General features: G+C 43.1%; 1 protein-coding gene across 1 annotated transcript; it reads left to right on the forward strand.

Moving 5' to 3' along the window:
• Positions 1-7,324: 7,324 nt before the first annotated feature.
• Positions 7,325-11,958, forward strand: LOC144585013 (uncharacterized). The gene has a single exon (XM_078382445.1). It carries the CDS (start codon positions 7,347-7,349, stop codon positions 8,352-8,354), a length of 1,008 nt encoding a protein of 335 aa, XP_078238571.1. The 5' UTR covers positions 7,325-7,346; the 3' UTR covers positions 8,355-11,958.
• Positions 11,959-22,035: the final 10,077 nt, after the last annotated feature.

Here is a 22,035-nt window from a genome sequence, read left to right on the forward strand (position 1 = left end):
CAAAACTCTATTAGCCTTTGTCCTGCTTCGTTCTGAACTCCAAGGCCAAACTTCCCTGTTGTTCCTTTTATCTCTTGGCTCCCTACTTTGGCATTCCAATGCCCTGTGATGAGAAGAACATCTTTCTTTGGTGTCAGTTCTAGAAGGTGTTGTAAATCTTCATAAAACTGTTCAATTTCAGTCTCCTCAGCAATGCTGGTTGGTGCATAAACTTGGATTATTGTGATGTTGAAAGGTCTGCCTTGGATTCATATTGACATCATTCTATCATTTTTGAGATTATATCCCATTACGGCTTTTCCCACTCTTTTGTTGACTATGAGGGCTACTCCATTCCTTCTACGGGATTCTTGCCCACAAGAGTAGACATGAAAGAAAGAAAAGAAAGAAAAGAAAGTCCTCAAAGACTGAGTCGCCTCAGGCTGGAGAAGGTGCGGGGGGGCGGGGAGGAGGGAGAGGCGAGCCTGAGGGGACTCCGTGAGAAACACACGCAAAGGGGGCCCCCGGAGGGGGGGAGGCCTTGCTCGGGGGGGGAGTCCCTCCTGTCCCTTTGGAGTATTGGGATCTCGGACCCCACCCTGACTTCCCGCCCCTCTTTCCCCACACAAACACACACACACCACACACACAAAGGAAGCCCCATTAAAGATCCCCCCTCCCGCCGAAGATTCCACAGAAAGGCCCCCCTCCTGCACCCCCACCGAGTATTTTTCTCCCCTTCAGGGGGAATGTATTTCTAGGGACACCCCTTCCCCCTCCCTCTTCCCCCCCAAAAAGGCCCCCAAATCGCCCCCCCTCCATTGGGATCCTCAGGCGGGGAAAGAGGTCGGGGAGGGGACGGAGCGAGAGAGGAAAAGTGGGGGCAGGGAGGGGGCACGGTCCCCCACTTCCGGTTCTATTGGGGGAACGCAGCGCCGGAAGCAGCCCCTCCTCCCCCTCCTCTAAAACTTTCGTAGCTCTACGTCCTTCCGGAGGATGGAGACTAAAAGTTACCGAATCTATGCCCCTCCCACTCCTGCTCCCCCCTCCTCTTCTCAACGGTGATTCGTTGAGAGGAAAGGGAGGGGGGAGAACGTAGAGCTACAAAAGCTGTAGAGGAGGGGCTGTTTCCGGAAGCCGAGGCCGTGCAAGGGAGTGGGAGGAGGGGGTGGGGGGAGGAGGGGGCACAGAGAAATGGGGCTTGGAGGAGGGAGAAGACAGGGGGTCAGCTGGGAGGGAGGGGTGTGGATGATGAGGATGATATTTCTATGGCAGCCAAGGGGGCTGCTGAACCCCTGCAAAGGAGGGAAGTTCCTGTCACGAGAACCAGGCCCTGACCTGAACCCAGACCCTCCACCCCCCCTTCCATGCTTTTCCCACCCACAGGAATGGGGGCAGGAGAGCCCCTGGGGGGGAGGGGCAGCACGATTCCTACACTGGGAAAAGTGTGTGTGTATGTGTGCGTGCGTGGAGTCTTGTGTGAGGTTTGCTGATGATGATTTTGGGTTTATAAAAATATTCTCAGGAAATTGTCTGAATCTCCTCTTGGTTTCCAGGAAGAGACTTTCTTAGAGGCAGGAAATTCAGTCATTAGATTCTTAATTAGCTTAGAAGTCATTTATTTATTCAAAATTACTTTTATCCTGCCTTTCCCCTCTTTGCTTCTTTATGTCTTAACTGTTTTTGTTGGCGCAAGGGATGGTGGTCGCCTGGATGGCCAGACCTTGGGGCTTGAGGGGCTGAGCAAAGGTCCTCCTGGAAGGTCTTAGAAAGCAGGCGGAGGTTGTGTATCATCATCACACGGGGGGTGCCGGACCACCACATTCTTCTCCATAGCCTCTTTCCGGTTTTTCATGCCTCTGTGAAATAGTACGGGGAATTAATGGAAACCTGAAACACTCCACAGGCTGAGGGTGGAGGGGTGAACAGGAGTCCCCCCCCAGCACCCCCGCCATTCCCAGAGTGACACCACGCGAGGGACCATCCCAGAATCTGACTCCCCTTTTTCATCAAGTGACCACTCCTCCCCCAGACACAAAGCCACGGTCAGGGCTGTGAAGGGCAAAGAGCAGAAGAGGGTCTCCTGCAGAGTCCCAGGGGTCCCCAACCTCTGGCCTCCAGATGTTCTTGGACTGCAACTCACAGAAGCCTCCACCACCCCCTTTATTGGACAGGATTTCTGGGAGCGGAAGTCCAAGAACATCCGGAGGCCCAAGGTTGGGGGGGGGACCCCCTGATGTAGACCCCCTGGATGGCTGCCTTGGGTGTGGCCACTCTTCAGCCACCCTTTGCTCTGTTAGGCTTGGCCTCCTTTTTCCTGCTGGCAAGGCGGGCACGAGATTGTACAGCAGTTTTGGGCTATATCCTGGCTTTTGGAATCATGGGTACAGAAGCACACAACCCCCCTCACATACACATTCATAAACTAAAGGGTATTTTTTGAAGAATTGAATTCTCCAGATTGTCAAAAAGACAAAGGCTTTTATGCTAAGGGAAGGCTTTTGGTTTTGTCCATCCGAGAAGGCTCCAGAATGATTTATTTTTATTTTTCTCTCCCAAGGACGAGGTGAGACTCAGCTGATGCTCTCCGGCTTTTCTCTGGATGAAAAGACAAGAATCAAACTCCAAAGCCCCCAAAAAACTTGAATAGCAGGTGAGATCTCTTTCGTTCTTTGGGACTAGAAGCACCACTGTGTTTGTTTATTTATTAAATGATAACCCTATGATTAACAGGATGCTAATCCTGAATTACATCAGTATTTCAGAGAATTTTAGCCCAATCACAGAAAGCATCAGGAGCGTTTGGAGGGCGCCTTCTACCAGACCTTCCATGGTGCCTGGTGAGTGCAAGAGTTGCCACCAAGATGGGCGTGACAGTGCAAAGGAGACTGAGTTGGTGGGTGTTTGTGCATTTATCGGGCCCCAGGCATGGATTTTAGAGATGGTGCCACTTGCTTTAAGCAAGTGGTAGATGGAGCACGTGCACACACAGAAACACACACACACACACATACATGCATACGTACATAAATGTGGGTTGAGGATTTCTCCCCTAAGGTTCCCAAAGAGTTTTTTAAAAACATTGTCAAGATCTTTGTCCACCATTTCCCCAAAACTTACTGAATCTGTGGCAGAAACGTCATTGAAATAAAGTTTGCGGATGATCTTTGGTCATAAGAGGACATCAAAAGAAAAAGTTTCCATTTTGAGTCCCAGCATCAGATGAAGGGGTGAAAGATACATGGAGACAGAGAGTATAGGATCCGATGGACCTCTTCATTATTGAGGAAAAAAATGAGAGAAGGAAAATAAAATAGGATGCAAGTCATTTCATTTATGATCCCCTTTCTGTTTTTCATTGCCTCTAGCTTCAGTCTTTTTTCAATGGTCTCCTCATTTTTCCTAATTTTTTACCTTCTTCCTTTCTTTACTATTCTTTTGCCCATTTTTCTGATGGAATTATGTTTAGTCGTGACATCCTCTCTTCTCCCACTGTCTTTCCTATTTGCTTGCTATCTTGTATCTGTTTCATCCAAATTTTTATAAACCCATTAAAAATTTTCTGGATAATTTCTCAACCACTTTGGTCAGAGGGGAGATTGGTGGACTTAATACTTCCCTACCAACTTCCTAACATGCTGTAATTTTCCATGTATAAGATGGTATTTTTTCCACACCTCACTGGTTACACAGAAGTAAGCTGAGAGGATGGAGAAAACAAAAAAGGGCACGTATGTTGCCTCTGTAAACAGGCTTCCTTCAATCATGAGGCTTAACTTCCTACAGTCAGTAAACTTAGCTTGATCCAATCACGAGTCTTGTGGAACTAACGTCAGCTGATGCTCTATAAACCGATTGGGACACACCTCATTGGAGGTGGAGACTGCAGGCTCAGAAGCAACAGGGACTACTAATGTCCGAGTATTCTGAACCCAGAGGCTGAATACTCAAAGCTACATTTTTTTAATTTTGGGGTTAGAAAAGAGTCTGTGTGGGTCTTATGAACAAAGGTGTCTTATAAATGGAAAAATACAGTATTTTGTAAGAACAGGATTATCAGTCTTTTTAACCAATTCCCCAATGTTTTCTTTGAAAAAAAAAATATTATCCAAAATTCCCTCCCTTCCATGCATTTCTAATTGTTTTCATATTAAATATTTATTGTTGGTTATAAGCCTAGAGTGGTCGTTTTGACCAGATAGGCGGGGTATAACTAAAATAAATAAATAAATAAATAAATAAATAAATAATACCTGAAATATATCCTATTTGATTTGCTATATTTGATATTGGTTATCTGACAACCTTCTTTTTGTAATATTTACCGACATATTAATCCTAGCTTTCTTACTATTATTGCAATATGTATTATTCATCACTCGCCATTATTTTAACTACTGTATTTTTCGCTCCATAAGACACACCTTTCCATAAGACGCACCAAATTTTTAGGAGAAGAAAACAGGAAGAAAACAATCTGCTTTCTTCTCCTAAAATTTGGTGAGCCTTATGGAGAGGTCCATCTTATGGAACACACCCTAGGGTCCTAGGGTGTGTTCCAGGACCCTTTGGAGACTCACCCTGCCCCCCCAGGGGCCAGAGGGGGTGAAATTGCCACCTTCTGGGACTCTTCTGAAGCTTTCCAAGCCTCAGAAGAGCCGCAGAAGGTGGCAATTTTGCCCCCTCTGGTCCCCGGGGGGGGGCGAGGGTGAGTCTCCAAAGGGTCCTAGGGTGTGTTCCAGGACCCTTTAGAGACTAACCTTGTCCCCCCACAGGTCAGAGGGGGCAAAATCGCCACCTTTTGGGGCTCTTCTGAAGCTTCCCAAGCCTCAGAAGAGCCCCAGAAGGTGGTGATTTTGCCCCCTCTGGCCCCCAGGGGGCAGAGGGAGTCTCCAAAGGGTCCTAGGGTGTGTTCCAGGGTCCCTTGGAGACTCGCCCTGCCCCCCGGGGTCCAAAGGGGGCAAAATCACCACCATTTGGGGCTCTTTTGAGAGTTGTGAGACTTCAGAAGAACCCCAAAAGGTGGCAATTTCACCAGCGCTGACCCCGTGCAGGGGTGGGGGTAGCGTCGCAAGGGTCCTGAAAGGCTGACCCGGATCCTTGGGACGCTCCCGCCACATCCCCCACGGGGCCAGGGGGGTGAAACTGCCAGGTTCTGGGAGTCTTTTGAGGCTTCCCAAGCCTCAAAAGATGCCCAGAATCTGGCGATTTCACCGGCACTGGCCCTGTGCGGGGGTGGGGGTACCGTCGCAAGGGACCGGGTGAGCCTTCCAGGACCCTTGCGACGCTCCCCCCACCTGGAAGCTGGTGATTTTGCCCACGCTGGCCCCGTGGGGTGGGGGGAGCATCGTATGGGTCCTGGAAGGCTCACCTGGACCCTTGCGACGCTCCCCTCCATGGGGCCAGCTGGGACCGAATTGCTGCCTTCGCTCCATAAGACTAATGGACTTTCCTACCCACATTTTGGGGGGGAGTGCGTCTTATGGAGCAAAAGATACGGTACTTACCCATAATCTTTATTGGTAGCATCCAGAATAGGAAATATAATTTAGGGATCTATTTCATTTTAAGTAATGCATTTCTGCCAAACTACAAAATGTTTCATGTTTTATATTCCTTTATCTTTTTACTTATCTTGTTCTTCAACCTATCCGAATTGATTTTAATTTCACCTTGTAATTTCCAAGTAATCTTTACCCAAGTGTGCTAGGGAAGAAAATAAATAAAAAAGGTCTGTTCCATGGACAGAGTGTTGGTGGTTGGTCGGGTAAGCTTTTCTTCATTCCAGCCTGGTGTGCAACCTTTGGAGTCCTCCAGAACTCTTCATCAGCTTCAGTAGTGCTTATGTCAGAGTGTCGCAGTTTTTAGCAGTGACTGTTGCCGAAGCCCCATGTTGCAGTCCCAGAGACACTAGACTTCTAGCAACTAAGTCTATTGACATTTATATACAGCAGCAACAGCATAACAGTCCACAATCATCTCCATTAGCCAAGAGAAAGAAGTTATTACCCAGTGTCCATATAGACTATCACACTGTCCAGTCTGTGGTCAGAGACCTGACGTTATCTTCACCCTTAAGTTGTGTGTTCCCGTGTCCTTGTCGGGCACACCTGCTGAACACTTTGGACATGATCTCTATGCTGAGTGTTCATGGCTATAAAATTCAGGTTCTGTTTTCTTTGGCTTATTTTATATAACTTTACAGCATGAATCTGGGATATTTGCTTCTGTAGCCGGGATTCAAAAAAAAAAGTTCCAGTATTGCTGCACAATGTTGTGCCTGTGTTGCCAGCAGGAGAAAAAGTTGCCAAGATTCCCATAGGTTTAAATATCTGGTTGCAGAACCAGAGGATGCCTGCTGTTTCTCCCACGGATAAGGTCAGCCTGTATGGCCTTTGGAAAACAGGGAATGGGGAACGACTTTTGAGTATTCTCTACCTAGAAACCCCCCAAAAAAGGGTTGCCATCAGTCAGAATTGACTTGATGGCCCATGTTTAATAGTATTTTGGATAGTGGTTAATATTAATCAACTATATTTTCCCGTCACTGGCCCTTTGGGAAGTATCAATTCAGGCAAGGGGAGTCCAATGTTGTTTGCACAATACGGCAAATTTTTCAAATGTTGCCAGTCAAGCCTTCAGGAGACATATGCCTTTCAAAGGAGTCAAAGACAGAGCAAATTTTTGGTTTGACCTCCAGTTAGATTCTGCTCTCTGCTATATTCTCAAGACATCTCCTTTTTTCTCTATCAGGTAACACACGATGGCCAGAATTATACTTCTTCTGGCCCCGAAAACAGTCAAGTGTGAAGCTAGGAAGAAAAGCTTGGAAAAACCCATGAGCTAAAGGAGAAATGGCTTAAACGCCTGAAGTGTGGAGAAAGCTTCAGACCAGTGCCACTAGTTCAGTTTAAAGAACTCACCCTGGGGAGAAATGATACAAAAACATGAAATGTGAAAAGAGTTTCAGCGGGAGAAGAAATCTGCGTTCACATCAAAGGACCCATACTGGGGAGAAACCACATAAATGCATCGAATGTGGAAAGAACTATAGTCACAGTGGTAATCTTAGGTTACATCAAAGGACCCACACTGGGGAGAAACCACATGAATGCATGGAATGTGGAAAGAGCTTTAGTCGCAGTGGCAACCTTACGTCACATCAAAGGACCCACACGGGGGAGAAACCACATAAATGCACGTAATGTGGAAAGACCTTTAGTCACAGCGGTCATTTTAGGATACATGAAAGAACCCACACTGGGGAGAAACCACATAAATGCATTGAATGTGGAAAGAGCTTTAGTCACAGTATTCCGCTTAGGTCACATCAAAGAACCCACACTGGGGAGAAACCACATAAATGCATGGAATGTGGAAAGAGCTTTTGTCGCAGTGGTGACCTTACGTTACATCTAAGGACCCACACTGGGGAGAAACCATATAAATGCATGGAATGTGGAAAGAGCTTTAGTCGCAGTGGTGACCTTACGCCGCATCTAAGGACCCACACTGGGGAGAAACCACATAAATGCACGGAATGTGGAAAGAGCTTTAGTCAGAGTGGTAACCTTAGGGTACATCAAAGGACCCACACTGGGGAGAAACCACATAAATGCATCGAATGTGGAAAGAGCTTTAGTCGCAGTGGTGACCTTACGTCACATCTAAGGACCCACACTGGGGAGAAACCACATAAATGCACGGAATGTGGAAAGAGCTTTATTCACAGTGGTCATCTTAGGTCACATCAAAGGACTCACACTGGGGAGAAACCACATAAATGCATGGAATGTGGAAAGAGCTTTAGTCGCAGTGATGCACTTACGTCACATCAAAGGTCTCACAATGGGGAGAAACCACATAAATGCATGGAATGTGGAAAGAGCTTTAGTTGCAGTGGTCAGCTTAGGTTACATCAAAGGACCCATACTGGGGAGAAACCACATAAATGCATGGAATGTGGAAAGAGCTTTAGTCACAGTGGTAATCTTAGGTTACATCAAAGGACCCACACTGGAGAGAAACCACATAAATGCATGGAATGTGGAAAGAGCTTTAGTCTCAGTGGTTACCTTACATCACATCAAAGGACCCACACTGGAGAGAAACCACATATATGCATGGAATGTGGAAAGAGCTTTAGTCGCAGTGATGCCCTTACATCACATCAAAGGTCTCACACAGGGGAGAAACCACACAAATGCATGGAATGTGGAAAGAGCTTTAGTGACAGGGGTCAGCTTAGGATACATCAAAGGACCCACACTGGGGAGAAACCACATAAATGCATGGAATGTGGAAAGAGCTTTAGTCTCAGTGGTCACCTTAGGGTACATCAAAGGTCTCACATTCGGGAGAAACCACATAAATGAATGGAATGAGATTTAGTCGCGGTGATGCCCTTAGGTTACATCAAGGAATCTGCACTGGGGAGAAACCACATGAATGCATGGAAAGTGGAAAGAGCTTTGTCATGGTTTACCATTTGTTTTAAAAAATGCCGGTGCTTCATTTCAGAGGATAGACAAGCTTTTGCATGGTCTTACATTTGCTAGTGTTTATCTTGATGATATTGCAGTTTTCAGTTCTGATTTTGAATCTCACATGTCACACATTGAAAGTGTGTTGTCTAGAATCCAGCAAGCAGGATTGACAGTCAAAGCGACTAAATGTCAGTGGATGCAGGGAAAAGTCATGTACTTGGGTCATTTAATTGGACAAGGAGAAATCCAGCCTTTGCAAGCCATAAATGATTGGCCTATTCCTACAACTAAAAAGCAAGTTCAATCCTTTTTGGGCCTATTTGGCTATTAAAGAAAATTCATTCCTGATTTCAGTTATTTGGCAACGCCTTTGACGGAGCTAACTAAGAAAAGACAGCCTGTCAAGGTAAAATGGACACCTGAGTGTCAAGGTGCTTTTGAAGCCTTAAAGGCAAAGATTAGTGCTGCACCTATACTAAAATCACCTGACTTTGACATACCATTCATTCTACAAACAGATGCTTTAGATTTGAGTCTTGGAGCTGTACTGTTACAGAAAGGGGAAGATGGGATTCCTAATCCAATCTCATATTTCTCCAGAAAACTCTTAGAAAGAGAAAGAAATTACTCAGTTCCAGAAAAAGAGGCCTTATCTATTATCTGGTCTCTTAATCTTCTTAGGCCTTATCTGTGAGGATGTAAATTCACTCTGCAGACAGATCATAGAGCTTTGGTTTGGTTGCAGAAGATGAAATCTCACAATCAGAAATTGCTGAGATGGCATTTGGCATTACAAGATTTTGATTTTGAAGTTCAGCACATTCTTGGAAAGTTGAATGTTGTGGCAGATGGTCTTTCCAGAATGTATTGTGAAGATCAAGATGTGACAGACCGTTGAAACACTGTTAATGTTTCACTGTTTCACTACTGATATGTTCCTGAGCACATGTAGAGTGCGTACTGTATTGAGTATTACTAACATGACTGTTTTTCTATTTTTCAGATAGTAGAAGTGCTTAACCTAAAGAATGTATTTACATGTTGCTGTTAGAATGTTTTTCTACCTCAATGCTTTGCTAGATTAAATGCTATTTTGAATGTGTTAAAGTTCATCATTAATATTTGCACTATGTAACCAGCTAATTACTGCTTATTATTGTAATTAGTAGCCAAAAATGGAAACTAGATTTCCTGTTTCAGATTTTTGGAACTCCCAGAGGTGGCATGTCATGGTTTAGGTTATTAAGACTAAAATGTGATTTACTAATGGGATTTGAAGTCATGGAATTTTGTAGAAGGAATCCATATTGGTCTGTGTTAGCATAACTGGATGCTTCGCGAAGCTGTTTCTCCTAGAGCTAACTGGAATTTTCCATGAAGCTGCCTTGGCCAGAGACAATAAGGAGCCAAGACACATCATCAGGACAAAGGACAACAACACCTGCACATCCCATGGGAAATGAAGGTGGAGTGTGAAGAGACAGCCCTTTATGCTGATTGGTTAACATCACAGAACAGTGGAGAAGAAGGGTGGTCCCAGCATGAAAGAAAAATGGCGAATGGAGACGGAGAGAGCTTGGATTTTTGGAATGATTTTAGTATTGATTTTAGGATGGAGTTTTGAGTTCCAAATGCTAGTTTTTGCTGTTATGCTAGGATGTAGTTCAGAGAAAGCATACAGAAAAGGGGACTATGCCTAGCTTACTTTCTAAGCTAGTTTTAGAGTTTTTTATTTTATTTTTGTAGCTGGAATTTGCTAAGATTCTAACTGCTGTTATTCATGGAAATCTACTGGAATGCTATGCTTTTGCAACAAACTGAATATCTCTAAATTCTTTATTTTTCTAATAAAACAATAATTCTTAAAATCCTAAATTTGGTCTCTTGAACAGCAAATCTGAAATACTAAGTGACAGGCCACAGAGATGCTACTTGAGTCCATTACCACCGTGAGTTTTGTTTGTCTTGACAGACTTTAAAACTCATGATTTCTAGCTTTGGTTGTTCTCAATTAATTGCTCATTAGAACAGACTTGGGAAAAGGGTAAGTGGTACTGCCTGGCTGGGTTGCCTGGACTCTGCTCAAATGTTTTAGGAGTACACTTACACCTGGAACCTCTCTGTTCAAGCATCAGGTGTTCTTTTAGAAGCCCCTGGGTGCTCGCAAACTTTATTCAGAGTGGTAAGCTTAGGTTACATCTGTCATGATGTACAGTAGGTTATTGAAGCTAGAATGTAATTTCTAAATGGGATTTGCAGTCATGGAATGATGTAGAAGGAATCCATTTTCGGTCTGTGTCATTTTTACTAGAAGCATCGAGATGCTGTTTTTCTTCACAGCCAGCTAGCAATGTTATCTTGCAGTTAGCTTGGCCAAGGCCAAAGAAAGAGCCAAAACGTAGGGAAAATGGAAACAGCACCTGCAGTCCCATGCGAAAGGAAGGCGGAGAGAGAGACGAGCAGTCCTTTGTCCTGATTGGTGAGCAGAGTGAAGAGAGAAGAAGGGGGGTTTCTTATGGGAGTTTCCAGTATTTTGCTAGGATGTAGTTCTTAGTAGGAGAATGGAAAGGAGGGCTCTGCCTTACCTATTCCTTATCTAGTGAGTATTTTTCTTAGATAGTGATTTTATTATTTTATTTTTGTAGCTGGAGTTTGCTAAGTTTCTAATTGCCTTAGTTATGGAAATGATTTTGAATGCTATGCTTTGCAATAAACTGAATTCAACTAAATATTTTTCTAATAAAACAATTATACTTAAGAACTTTTGTTTGGTGTCTTGAACAGACAACCTGTTACCATACTTAATTTGATTTTCTAACAGGCCACAAACTATGGTGCTTTGAGTCCAGTATTTTCTTGAGTTCTCGGAGTTCTGAATGACTCTAAGACTCATGATTATATTTTGGTTTCTCAATGATTTTAAATTGGGAATATGTAATGAATTTGATTATGAAAATAGAATAGAGTTGTATTTCATAGGATTTATTTCAGAGCTGCAACGAAAAAGCTAGAAATCTGCTTGTGTCCAGGTGCTAATTAGAGAAAAAGTTGCCAAGATTCCCATAGGAGAGAGCATCCTGAATATTGACAGCAGGACTGGCAGTTCTTCTCCAGCTAAAGAAAAAAAAAAGTCAAGATGACCGTTATCTTATCAAAACTCCAACTAACAAGGACACAAAGGCTTAATTTAAGAAAGATGGGCGAAGAAGGACTGAGAAGGAGAGGACGGAGAAGAGAGATGGGGGAGAGTTTGCTTTCACGACAGCCAGAGACGACACACGGAGAGAGACGCGTCTGGCAGAACTTTAAACAGAAGACTGTGTAAGAATGTTTATTTAAGATATAGCTAGACTGTTTATTATTTTCACTTTATAGAGGAAATGACTGGTGGCTAAGGCTGGGGGTTATTTTGGAAATAATTTGGAAATACTGAATGACGTTAAAATGAGCTTGTTGAAATGATACCTTTTGTAATAAAATATAAAAAGACAAATTGTCTGTAAGCTGTCTCCTTGTTTAGACCAAGCTACTGTAGTAAATTGGATATTTTAGAACTAGGATTGTTTTGATCTGGCCACATTACGCTACCAAATGAGGGTCCTAAAGTAATAAAAGAGGAAGAGCAGACCTTCCAGATTGTTTAATTAAAATCGAGACAGACTTGGGTGAAGGAGTGAGAAGTCGCCTAGAGCAAAATTACAGGACCCGATTTTGCAGGCAATAGGGACTGATCATTCTGAATCCCTCTCTGTCTCATGTAAAGGCAGTTCTAAGGAACGCTTTTACCACATGGTGGCATCTTGGGATCTGAGTCTCACGTGCCGTGTTTACAGTATAGTAGCAGATGGGATTTGATTTACAAGCCATCATGGCTGTGTTTGGATACAAATCCATGTGCTGTGTTTATGCCATGCTGACAGCTTAAATATTTGCAGCTTGGGTTGCGCTTTGCTCAAGGGCTGAATTAGCGCTGGTAATTGTTTTATGAAGGCAGATGTGTGAGCAAGCAGATACACACTGCTAAATAAAGGACAAGAGAAACTTCTCTGGCGTGAGCTTCAGAGCAAAGCAGGGAAGGTTGTAAATTATTGTGACTGGAGAAGACTCCTATGCAGAAAGCTCAGGCTAAAGTGATGCAAGGAGAGATTCTGCCAGTGGCTTAAGAGTTCTAAGGAACAAGCATTGTGCTGTTTAAAAAGTGCCAGCTCGTTTCACTCAGGTGACAGAGTGGCAAAATTATTTTGAGTGTAGCAGGAGTCTATAAGGAGCAGCCAGGATAATAAAAGTAATTTAAAAGTGATTAAATAAAGTTTAAAAAGGAAAATTTCCTACCCCAAGCCAGAGCCAAAAGGATTTCCTGAAGGGAAAGTAGGATTAGTCAAAGCTGACAGTTTAATTGTTTTATTGCTCCTCCCGTGCTTTGGTGGATAAGGAGATGTTGGAAGCAGTGGAACACTGGGAAGTAGATAACCCAGAGGATGAAGAAGATGCCCAAAGAATAATAGAAGCAAATCCAGAAGTTGTTAAACCTAAAGTGAAGCCAAGAAAGGCACAGCAGTACACTGGGGCGGAACAAGTTCCAACTCAGTAGGACCTGCTAACAGGAGAAATAACCATGCAGAGGGGAACAGCTGGAGCAGAGGCCAGCAGCAGTCCAGTAGATGCAAAGGATATAAGTCTCAGGTTGCAAGAATAGCTTACCCTGATGATGGCAGACTTCCTGAGTTGCCAGAAACAATGGGTGAATGCACACACAGCTAGTGAACTTCAAGCAAGAAGAGACCACGAAATGAAACTACAGATTTTAAAGACGGAAATTGCTGAGAAACAACAAGCCAGAGACTCAATATCTAACATTGACAGGAGAAACCTACCATATTACCAAGAGGGCGATGACATTTTTTCATTTTTATCACTTTTTGAATTTTTGTGTGCTGATCTGAATGTGCCAACACAATTATATTTAAAACTTCTACGATCTCAAGTTTCCTTGGAGTTAGCCACCATTTTAGCAAGAAGTTCCAGCCAAAATTTAACTTGGGAACAGTTTAAAATTTTGGTTTACCAAAGAGAAGGTTTTACACCAGAACTGCTAAGGCAACAGTTTAGAAAATTGAGGAAGACCCCTCAAATGAGTTATTCTGCCCTTGCTGATCAAATAGAGGTGTTAGGCGACCGTTGGTTAGAGGCTGCCAAGGTCAATACATTCAAGGACTTAAGAATGCTACTGTATATAGAACATTTTCTAAATTTAGTACCACCAGAGTTAAAGAGTAGCTTATTGGAGAAAAATTGCACAGACCTCCAAACGTTGGCGCTCAAAACCGATGAATTAATTTCCTTCAAGAAGAGTGAACCTATTACCAGAGTTAGGCCTATTCCAGAAGTGCCTAGGAGGCAGAGCCTATATGAAGCTAAGAAAACAGTGGTTCCTGAACCAAGACAGTCTTTTGCTGGAGAGCAAAGAAGCATGGACACTAGCCAGATTAGTTTACCCTTGGCTTGTTTCCATTGTGGAGGAGCCCATTTAAAGAAAGATTGTCCAAGACTGTCCATATCAGATAACCAAGACGGGAAGCAAGTTGGTAAACCACCCTTACCTGCCCCACGAAAATTCCGACAGACACCCTTACCCACACCAAGAAAATTCAAGAAGGCACCCATACCCACTCCACGGAAATTCAAGCCAACGACCCCTAAAGTGATTTATCTCAGTGCAACATCTCTAGAAATACCAGAAGAACAACCAGCAGAACCACATGTAATTAATCAACTATGTAATGTGCCACCCCAGAGACAAGGAGTCGATCCAAATTTTTCTGAAACCAGTGAAATGCAAGCAACGGAGCCAAGGTTTGTGCCAAGGATAATGGGATTACGAGTAGCTCAAGTCTCTACAACAGTAAACCAACAGACATCCTCAGGGGAGAAATTTTCAGTTATAGAGCCCAGTAGCATCCTACCGGAAGAACAGTTATATTGGTCACTGAAAAGTTTTTCGGAACCGGTAACCCTACATTTTTCTACAGGAGATTTGACCATAATCGCCTCTAGGGATACCGCCTGTCGCGACTGCCACCTCCTCCTACGTCACCACAAGAGATGACAGGTCACGATCCTTCACACACACACACACAACTTCGCTGCCACCAACCACACATAAACCTGACACTTCAGACTTAGTATGGATTTCAAAATAAAAATGATGATTTATTGAATACAAAAATAAAATGGAAATCACTGAGTAAAAGAATCACTTGTCACACTATATTTCTCAGACCTTAACCCTGCACAGTTCTTGGTTACTTAACACTCTATTACTCAATTACCTAACCTATATCTAACCCTGTCTACAGATCTTCTTTCAAGCCCTCTCTCAACCCTCTCTCTCTCTCTCTAACTCTCCAACTCTCCCAACTAACTTTCCCCTCTTTGCACTCCCCCCTTATATACAAAAACTCCACCCCTTTAAGACCCACCTCCTGCCCTGCCATAGGCTAGGAAACTCCAGCCTTAGCCAAGACAGGCAGGTGACGTCATGGCACACATCACATACCTTCCCCCTTTAATAAGTTGTTTTGTGGGGGAAAGCTAAGGTGCTTTTTCCCCAAAACAACTGCAACCAACATCAAGCATTACATTTATTAACACAGTTTAATATAACTACAGTATTCAAATATACTTACACTTCCGCCATACAGGTATATAAAAACATGCAATGCATAACATTTATCATAACACAACACATAACTGTCCAAACATTTTACATTGCCATATACCATGCACAGAGTCCATAAGTTCTTCAGATGTCGTCTTCCGGTCTTCTGGATAAGGCGTCAGCCACACAGTTTATAGTCCCTCTGACCACCTTAACCTCGAAATCATAGTCCTGCAAAAGAAGCGCCCACCTCATCGGTTTACTGTTCTGTGATTTCATAGTCCGCAACCACGACAGAGGTGAGTGATCAGTGCACAAGGTAAAATGTCGACCCCAGACATAAGCCTTCAACTTCCGGATCGCGAAGATGATCGCCAAACATTCTTTCTCGATGGTAGAAAGATTCTTCTCCCTGGGAAGCAACTTCTTGCTCAGGTACGCCACCGGATGTTGGTCTCCGCTGTCATCCTGTTGGCACAGTACCGCTCCCACACCGGCATTAGACGCATCCGTGTAGATGATGAACTCTCTGTTGAAGTCAGGAGCATGCAGCACTGGATGGTTGGTTAGAGCATCTTTCAGCTGTCCAAACGCCATCTCGCACTTTTCCGACCAGGAAACGCTGTTGCTGCTCTGCTTCTTTGTCAGGTCTGATAAAGGTGCCGCAATCTCACTGAAACCGGGTATAAACTTTCTGTAATACCCTGCCAGACCTAAAAAGGACCTCACTTTCTTTTTAGTGGTAGGTCTGGGCCAATTCAGGATTGCTTCTACCTTGGCCTCTAAAGGTTTGATTAGGCCTCCTCCCACTATGTGACCTAGGTACTTCATCTCTGAGTTACCTAGCTGACACTTACTAGCTTTAACAGGGTATACCAACAGATATGGCTAGGCTTGTTACTGTAATCTCTAATGGCTTCTGCCCCTTCACCGGGCCTCTTGCCAGATTTAGAGCTACTTTAATTTTCTGCCCTTGGCTCTACTTCCAAAATCCACCACAGCTTCACCTTCTCTCAGGTTCTGTAGTTCACTAGAGAAATCCCAAATCTTCGCTGCCCTTGGTCTGTCTGTCTCTTCCGAGTTCTCCCAACTCTGGACTCTCAGACCAAGTCACAACAGCCTCCTCCTTTGGGCCAATCTCCCTCACAAAATGGACCTTCTAGAGCTCATAGTTCCCTCACTCTGAAGTTTAGGTGCCTCTCTACTAGATCTGCTCCCCCCTGGAGACAAATCCTAGAGAGTTACCCACACCCCACTTCAGGTGCACCTAACTGAAATCCTTTTGCTCTGGTCACACTAGCCAAGGCTTTTCTGGGCAACTGGGCTACTGGACAACTCGTATCCCACACGCTGGCACCAGTTTTGTCGCGACTGCCACCTCTTCCTACGTCACCACAAGAGATGACAGGTCACGATCCTTCACACACACAACTTCGCTGCCACCAACCACACATAAACCTGACACTTCAGACTTAGTATGGATTTCAAAATAAAAATGATGATTTATTGAATACAAAAATAAAATGGAAATCACTGAGTAAAAGAATCACTTGTCACACTATATTTCTCAGACCTTAACCCTGCACAGTTCTTGGTTACTTAACACTCTATTACTCAATTACCTAACCTATATCTAACCCTGTCTACAGATCTTCTTTCAAGCCCTCTCTCAACCCTCTCTCTCTCTCTCTAACTCTCCAACTCTCCCAACTAACTTTCCCCTCTTTGCACTCCCCCCTTATATACAAAAACTCCACCCCTTTAAGACCCACCTCCTGCCCTGCCATAGGCTAGGAAACTCCAGCCTTAGCGAAGACAGGCAGGTGACGTCATGGCACACGTCACACCACCGCAGATATCTCATCAATCAACAAACCGTTTGTAGATTCGGAACTAATCTTAAATAACCTGAGATGTCCAGTAAAAACTTATGGATCCGTAGAAATAATCGAGAGATTCGTACCATTAGTCTACGTGCAAATTAGCTACAAAAATTGGAAAGGCGCAAAATATCTATTAATGCATGAAGGTAAACCCGATTTCTTGATAGGCAACGACCTGGGGTTTCTTAATCACCAACATACTGAAAAATCCACATCAATACAAGCTGTAACAAGGTCTCAAAGCAAAACAATGCAACATGTACCAACTGAAGAAGACTCGGAGGATGACTCAGAGGAACAATTAACACAGCTGCAGCAGCACCTTGAGAACGAACTAGATAGTACAACCAAAACAATAACAGAACCAGAGGATCTACCTGTAACAATGGGATCCGAAGTATTCAAACAGAAGCAGATGGTAGACCCTACGTTGGATTCTTTGAGGTCACAAGCCGACGATTATGCCAGACAACCGGTACAACAAAAAGTATCCTTTTTGTGGGGGGAAAATGGATTGTTATACCGGGAATATTCCCCAAAATCGAACGAACAGGCGGAACCAGTACAACAACTAGTCATTCCAAGAGAGTACAGGGGAAAAATTCTACAAATGGCTCACGATAATCCAAGTAGCGGACATCTGGGAATCCAAAAAACGTTAAGCCGGATTTCACAACATTTTTATTGGCCCGGAATTTCTAAAACCGTCAAGGACTGTGTTAGTACCTGTGATTACTGTCAAAGAACAGGGAAACAGACTGATTGTACAAAAGCTAATATGCAACTAACTGAAATTCCCGATCAAGTGTTCCAAATTCTTCAAATGGACGTACTAGGACCTTTTGTACCCACGAAGTCGAAGAAAAAATACATAATATCGTTCATCTGTCAAGCCAGCAGATGGATCGAGGCATACGCCATCAGCAATCTTTCGGCCCAAACTATTGCTAGAGTTGTAGTGGATTTATGCTCTAGAATAGGGATACCAACTCAAATTATTTGCGATCAAGCCGGTGCTTTTAAAAGCGAATTGATGAGCCGAATTTGTGAGATTAGCGGAATTAAATTTAACTTTAGCATTCCTTATCATCCAGAATCTCACGGAATGGTGGAAAGAGGACAACAAACCTTGTTGAGGATGATTAAAACCCTAGTCCAAGAATATGGGAACATTTGGGACGAACTATTACCTTTTGTTTTGTTTGCATACAGAAGTGCACCTCATGTTTCTCTGGGAGGTTTTTCGCCGAGTGAGGTAGTGTTTGGGAAAAACCTACAAGGACCATTAGATCTACTGCGATCAGACTGGGAAGGTGTGGTCAGAAGTAGCACGGTTCCAGTTGCGGATTTCGTCCGGAAACTACAAGAAAAACTCCTAGCAGTGCAAGAATTAGCAAGAGACAATTTGCTGAAAGCCGAAACAAAACAAAAATACTATCATGACAAGAAGGCCCGTCACCGAGAGTTTGCAGTGGGTGATTTGGTATTGGTACTAAACCCGCTCAGACCTTCAAAATTGGAAGTAGTTTGGGAAGGTCCAGGGGAAATCATACAAAAAGTGGGAAATTTGAATTATCTTGTGAAAATGTTAAATTCATCCAAGAAACCAATTATGTATCATGTAAATTGTTTAAAAATGTATAGAGACAGATCAGCAATGGTGTATCAGTGTCAGGTGGCGTGTTTTAAACCAGATAATGAACCTACGGACATGGTAACTAAATGGGGTAAAAGTCAAAAGATTGTTCCTAATAATTCTAATTGTAACAATGTGGGGAGAAAAATCGAACATAATGTAACAGATCGTTGAAAAATGGTATGCTGTTATATGGTTACCTTGAATCTATGGTTAAAATTAACTAACTTGCTTATTTTTCTGTATACTCATAGAGAACAAATGTGTTACTGGTTACTATTAATCAACTTATTTACTTGTCTATATATTGATAGAGATAGGCATTACTGTTATGAATTTAATACTTTGTTAAGATAGATTTAAGTTCACATGTAGTCTTGTTAACCTTTCATAATCAAATGTTAAGTTAGTAGCAAAATAAGAACTCTAATAGTTCTGTATTTTCTATATTTAAGGGGGGGCGTGTCATGAATTTGATTATGAAAATAGAATAGAGTTGTATTTCATAGGATTTATTTCAGAGCTGCAACGAAAAAGCTAGAAATCTGCTTGTGTCCAGGTGCTAATTAGAGAAAAAGTTGCCAAGCTTCCCATAGGAGAGAGCAGCCTGAATATTGACAGCAGGACTGGCAGTTCTTCTCCAGCTAAAGAAAAAAAAAAGTCAAGATGACCGTTATCTTATCAAAACTCCAACTAACAAGGACACAAATGCTTAATTTAAGAAAGATGGGTGAAGAAGGACTGAGAAGGAGAGGACGGAGAAGAGAGATGGGCGAGAGTTTGCTTTCACGACAGCCAGAGACGACACACGGAGAGAGACGCGTCTGGCAGAACTTTAAACAGAAGACTGTGTAAGAATGTTTAAGATATAGCTAGACTGTTTATTATTTTCACTTTATAGAGGAAATGACTGGTGGCTAAGGCTGGGGGTTATTTTGGAAATAATTTGGAAATACTGAATGACGTTAAAATGAGCTTGTTGAAATGATACCTTTTGTAATAAAATATAAAAAGACAAATTGTCTGTAAGCTGTCTCCTTGTTTAGACCAAGCTACTGTAGTAAATTGGATATTTTAGAACTAGGATTGTTTTGATCTGGCCACATTACGCTACCAAATGAGGGTCCTAAAGTAATAAAAGAGGAAGAGCAGACCTTCCAGATTGTTTAATTAAAATCGAGACAGACTTGGGTGAAGGAGTGAGAAGTCGCCTAGAGCAAAATTACAGGACCCGATTTTGCAGGCAATAGGGACTGATCATTCTGAATCCCTCCCTGTCTCGTGTAAAGGCAGTTCTAAGGAATGCTTTTACCACAGAATAGACTTGGTGTATGAGTGCCAGTGGGACACCCTGGGTGAGACAAGGACTCATCTCAATCCAAATAGGGGTACATTGGACTTATAACCTCTCTATTCCGGCTTTCAGATTCTCTTAGGAGGACTGTTGAAGCTTACAACATCCAAGAACCCGCATTGGGGCGAAACCACATAAATGCATGGAATGTGGAAAGAGCTTTAGTCAGAGCTCCTGATAAGTTAAGAAGCCATAAGGAGCTCATTCAATTTTGTGCTGGTTTCCACTGGAAAGAATAAACAACAAAATGCTGAAGTAATGCAAAACAGAGAAAAAAGAGAATAAATGGAGTACATTTTGAAGTGCCTCTTGTGATGTCATCTTCACTCTTAAGTTGCGTGTTCCCGTGTCCCTGTCGGGCACACCTGTTGGACATGATCTCTATGCTGAGTGTTCATGGCTGTAAAATTCAGGTTCTGTTTGCTTTGGCTTATTTTATATAACTTTACAGCATGAATGTGGGGTATTTGCTTCTGTAGCCGGGATTCAAAAAAAAAAAAGTTCCAGTATTGCTGCACAATGTTGTGCCTGTGTTGCCAGCAGGAGAAAAAGTTGCCAAGCTTCCCATAGGAGAGGGCAGCCTGAATATTGACAGCAGGACTGGGAGCAGTGAAGATGGTCTACCCAGGACACTCTCTCTTCTGTTCACTGCCACCCACACTTGCTGAAAAACAGCCATGACCTTTGAACTTGGGTTTGGGAGAGAATCGGTGGACTGTCAGACTGTCAGCTTCTGGGATTTCCCCTTGTGGGATGTCACTCTGTGAACGGTAGTGGTGCTGGAGGACTCCTGCTCCACCTCTTGGCCACTGGAGTGTACAGAACATATGAGTGTTTGCTCACGAGTCCACTCTCAGCCTGACCACCCTTAAGCAAAGGGGCAGCAACGAATGCTCTGCCTGACCTGCTTTTATACCAACTTCAGCCCCTACAATCCCAGGCGCCTGCCCGTGGCTACAGCAGCCTCAAACTTTCCCAGTGAATCAGCTTCAGGGTTTTGGCTGACCTACACGCAGTTTGTTTCTCTGGCTTTCCTATGTGAGTACGTTGAAGAATTAAATTTACTGAATTTCTCAGTGACCTGATCTATACGAACATTTTGACATAAAATTCCTGTACGTAACCTCCACCTCCTAGCTTCTTTATAATCACATGTACCCTTAAAATTCATATTTACCAATATGTGATCTGCTACTTTTATTAACCCTACGTCTGTCTTACAAACTCTAAATCACAATCACTAGATGCAAATATATATAATCTATCCTAAAATAACATAGATGCTGATGAATAAAAAGTAAACTAATTTACATCTCCTTTCACTTCTCTCCAAAAATCCTGCATGTCAGTTCTATTTATCAGTTTATTTCATATGATAATATTATACCTTGTTTCATTCTTGGTAGGGTTTAATTTATCTTCCTCTTCATCCATTAACATTTATCTTTATTTATCAAGACTTTAAACCATTCCATTTTAGCATCCTATCTCCATTTGGTCCCATACTCTGATGACATACCCCAGCAAAGCAACACCCAATTTTCCTTTAAAAAAACCCTAATCCATAAACCCTCACTGCAACATTTAATAATATTTCCCCTCTCTTTTTGGCAGGATCCTACCTGGCCACGGTCAAGTGCAAAGTCCTGCACCTTGGAAAAAGAAACCACTTGCACACTTGGCTCAGAAAAACTATGAGCGAGAGGGATGTTGGAATTGTTGTAGATCTCAAGCTAAATATGAGCCAACAGTGGCTTTTTATTAATCCAGGTTCTCCAGCTCTTCCTTCCCTTTCTCTTTTCATGGGTTCACCATTTTCAATATATTTATGGATTTGCAATGCCTTTAAATAAAGTACTGTACAGTGGAAGAAATTTGCAAGTAAACCATGGAACTTTTCCAGTAAAACCTCAATTCTAATCAAACCCTCTCCTTGTATTTCTGAGTAAGCTGGCTGGATAGCTCTGTGGTTTAAATATCTGGTTGCAGAACCAGAGGTTCCTTGCTGTGTCTCCCACGGATAAGGTCAGCTTGTGTGG

Source organism: Pogona vitticeps, chromosome W (assembly GCF_051106095.1).
Source record: "Pogona vitticeps strain Pit_001003342236 chromosome W, PviZW2.1, whole genome shotgun sequence".
Lineage (NCBI taxonomy): Eukaryota > Metazoa > Chordata > Lepidosauria > Squamata > Agamidae > Pogona > Pogona vitticeps.

Coding starts and splice junctions, on each gene's coding strand:
- LOC144585013 (XM_078382445.1), top strand. CDS start 7,347: ATGGAATGTGGAAAGAGCTTTTGTCGCAGTGGTGACCTTACGTTACAT.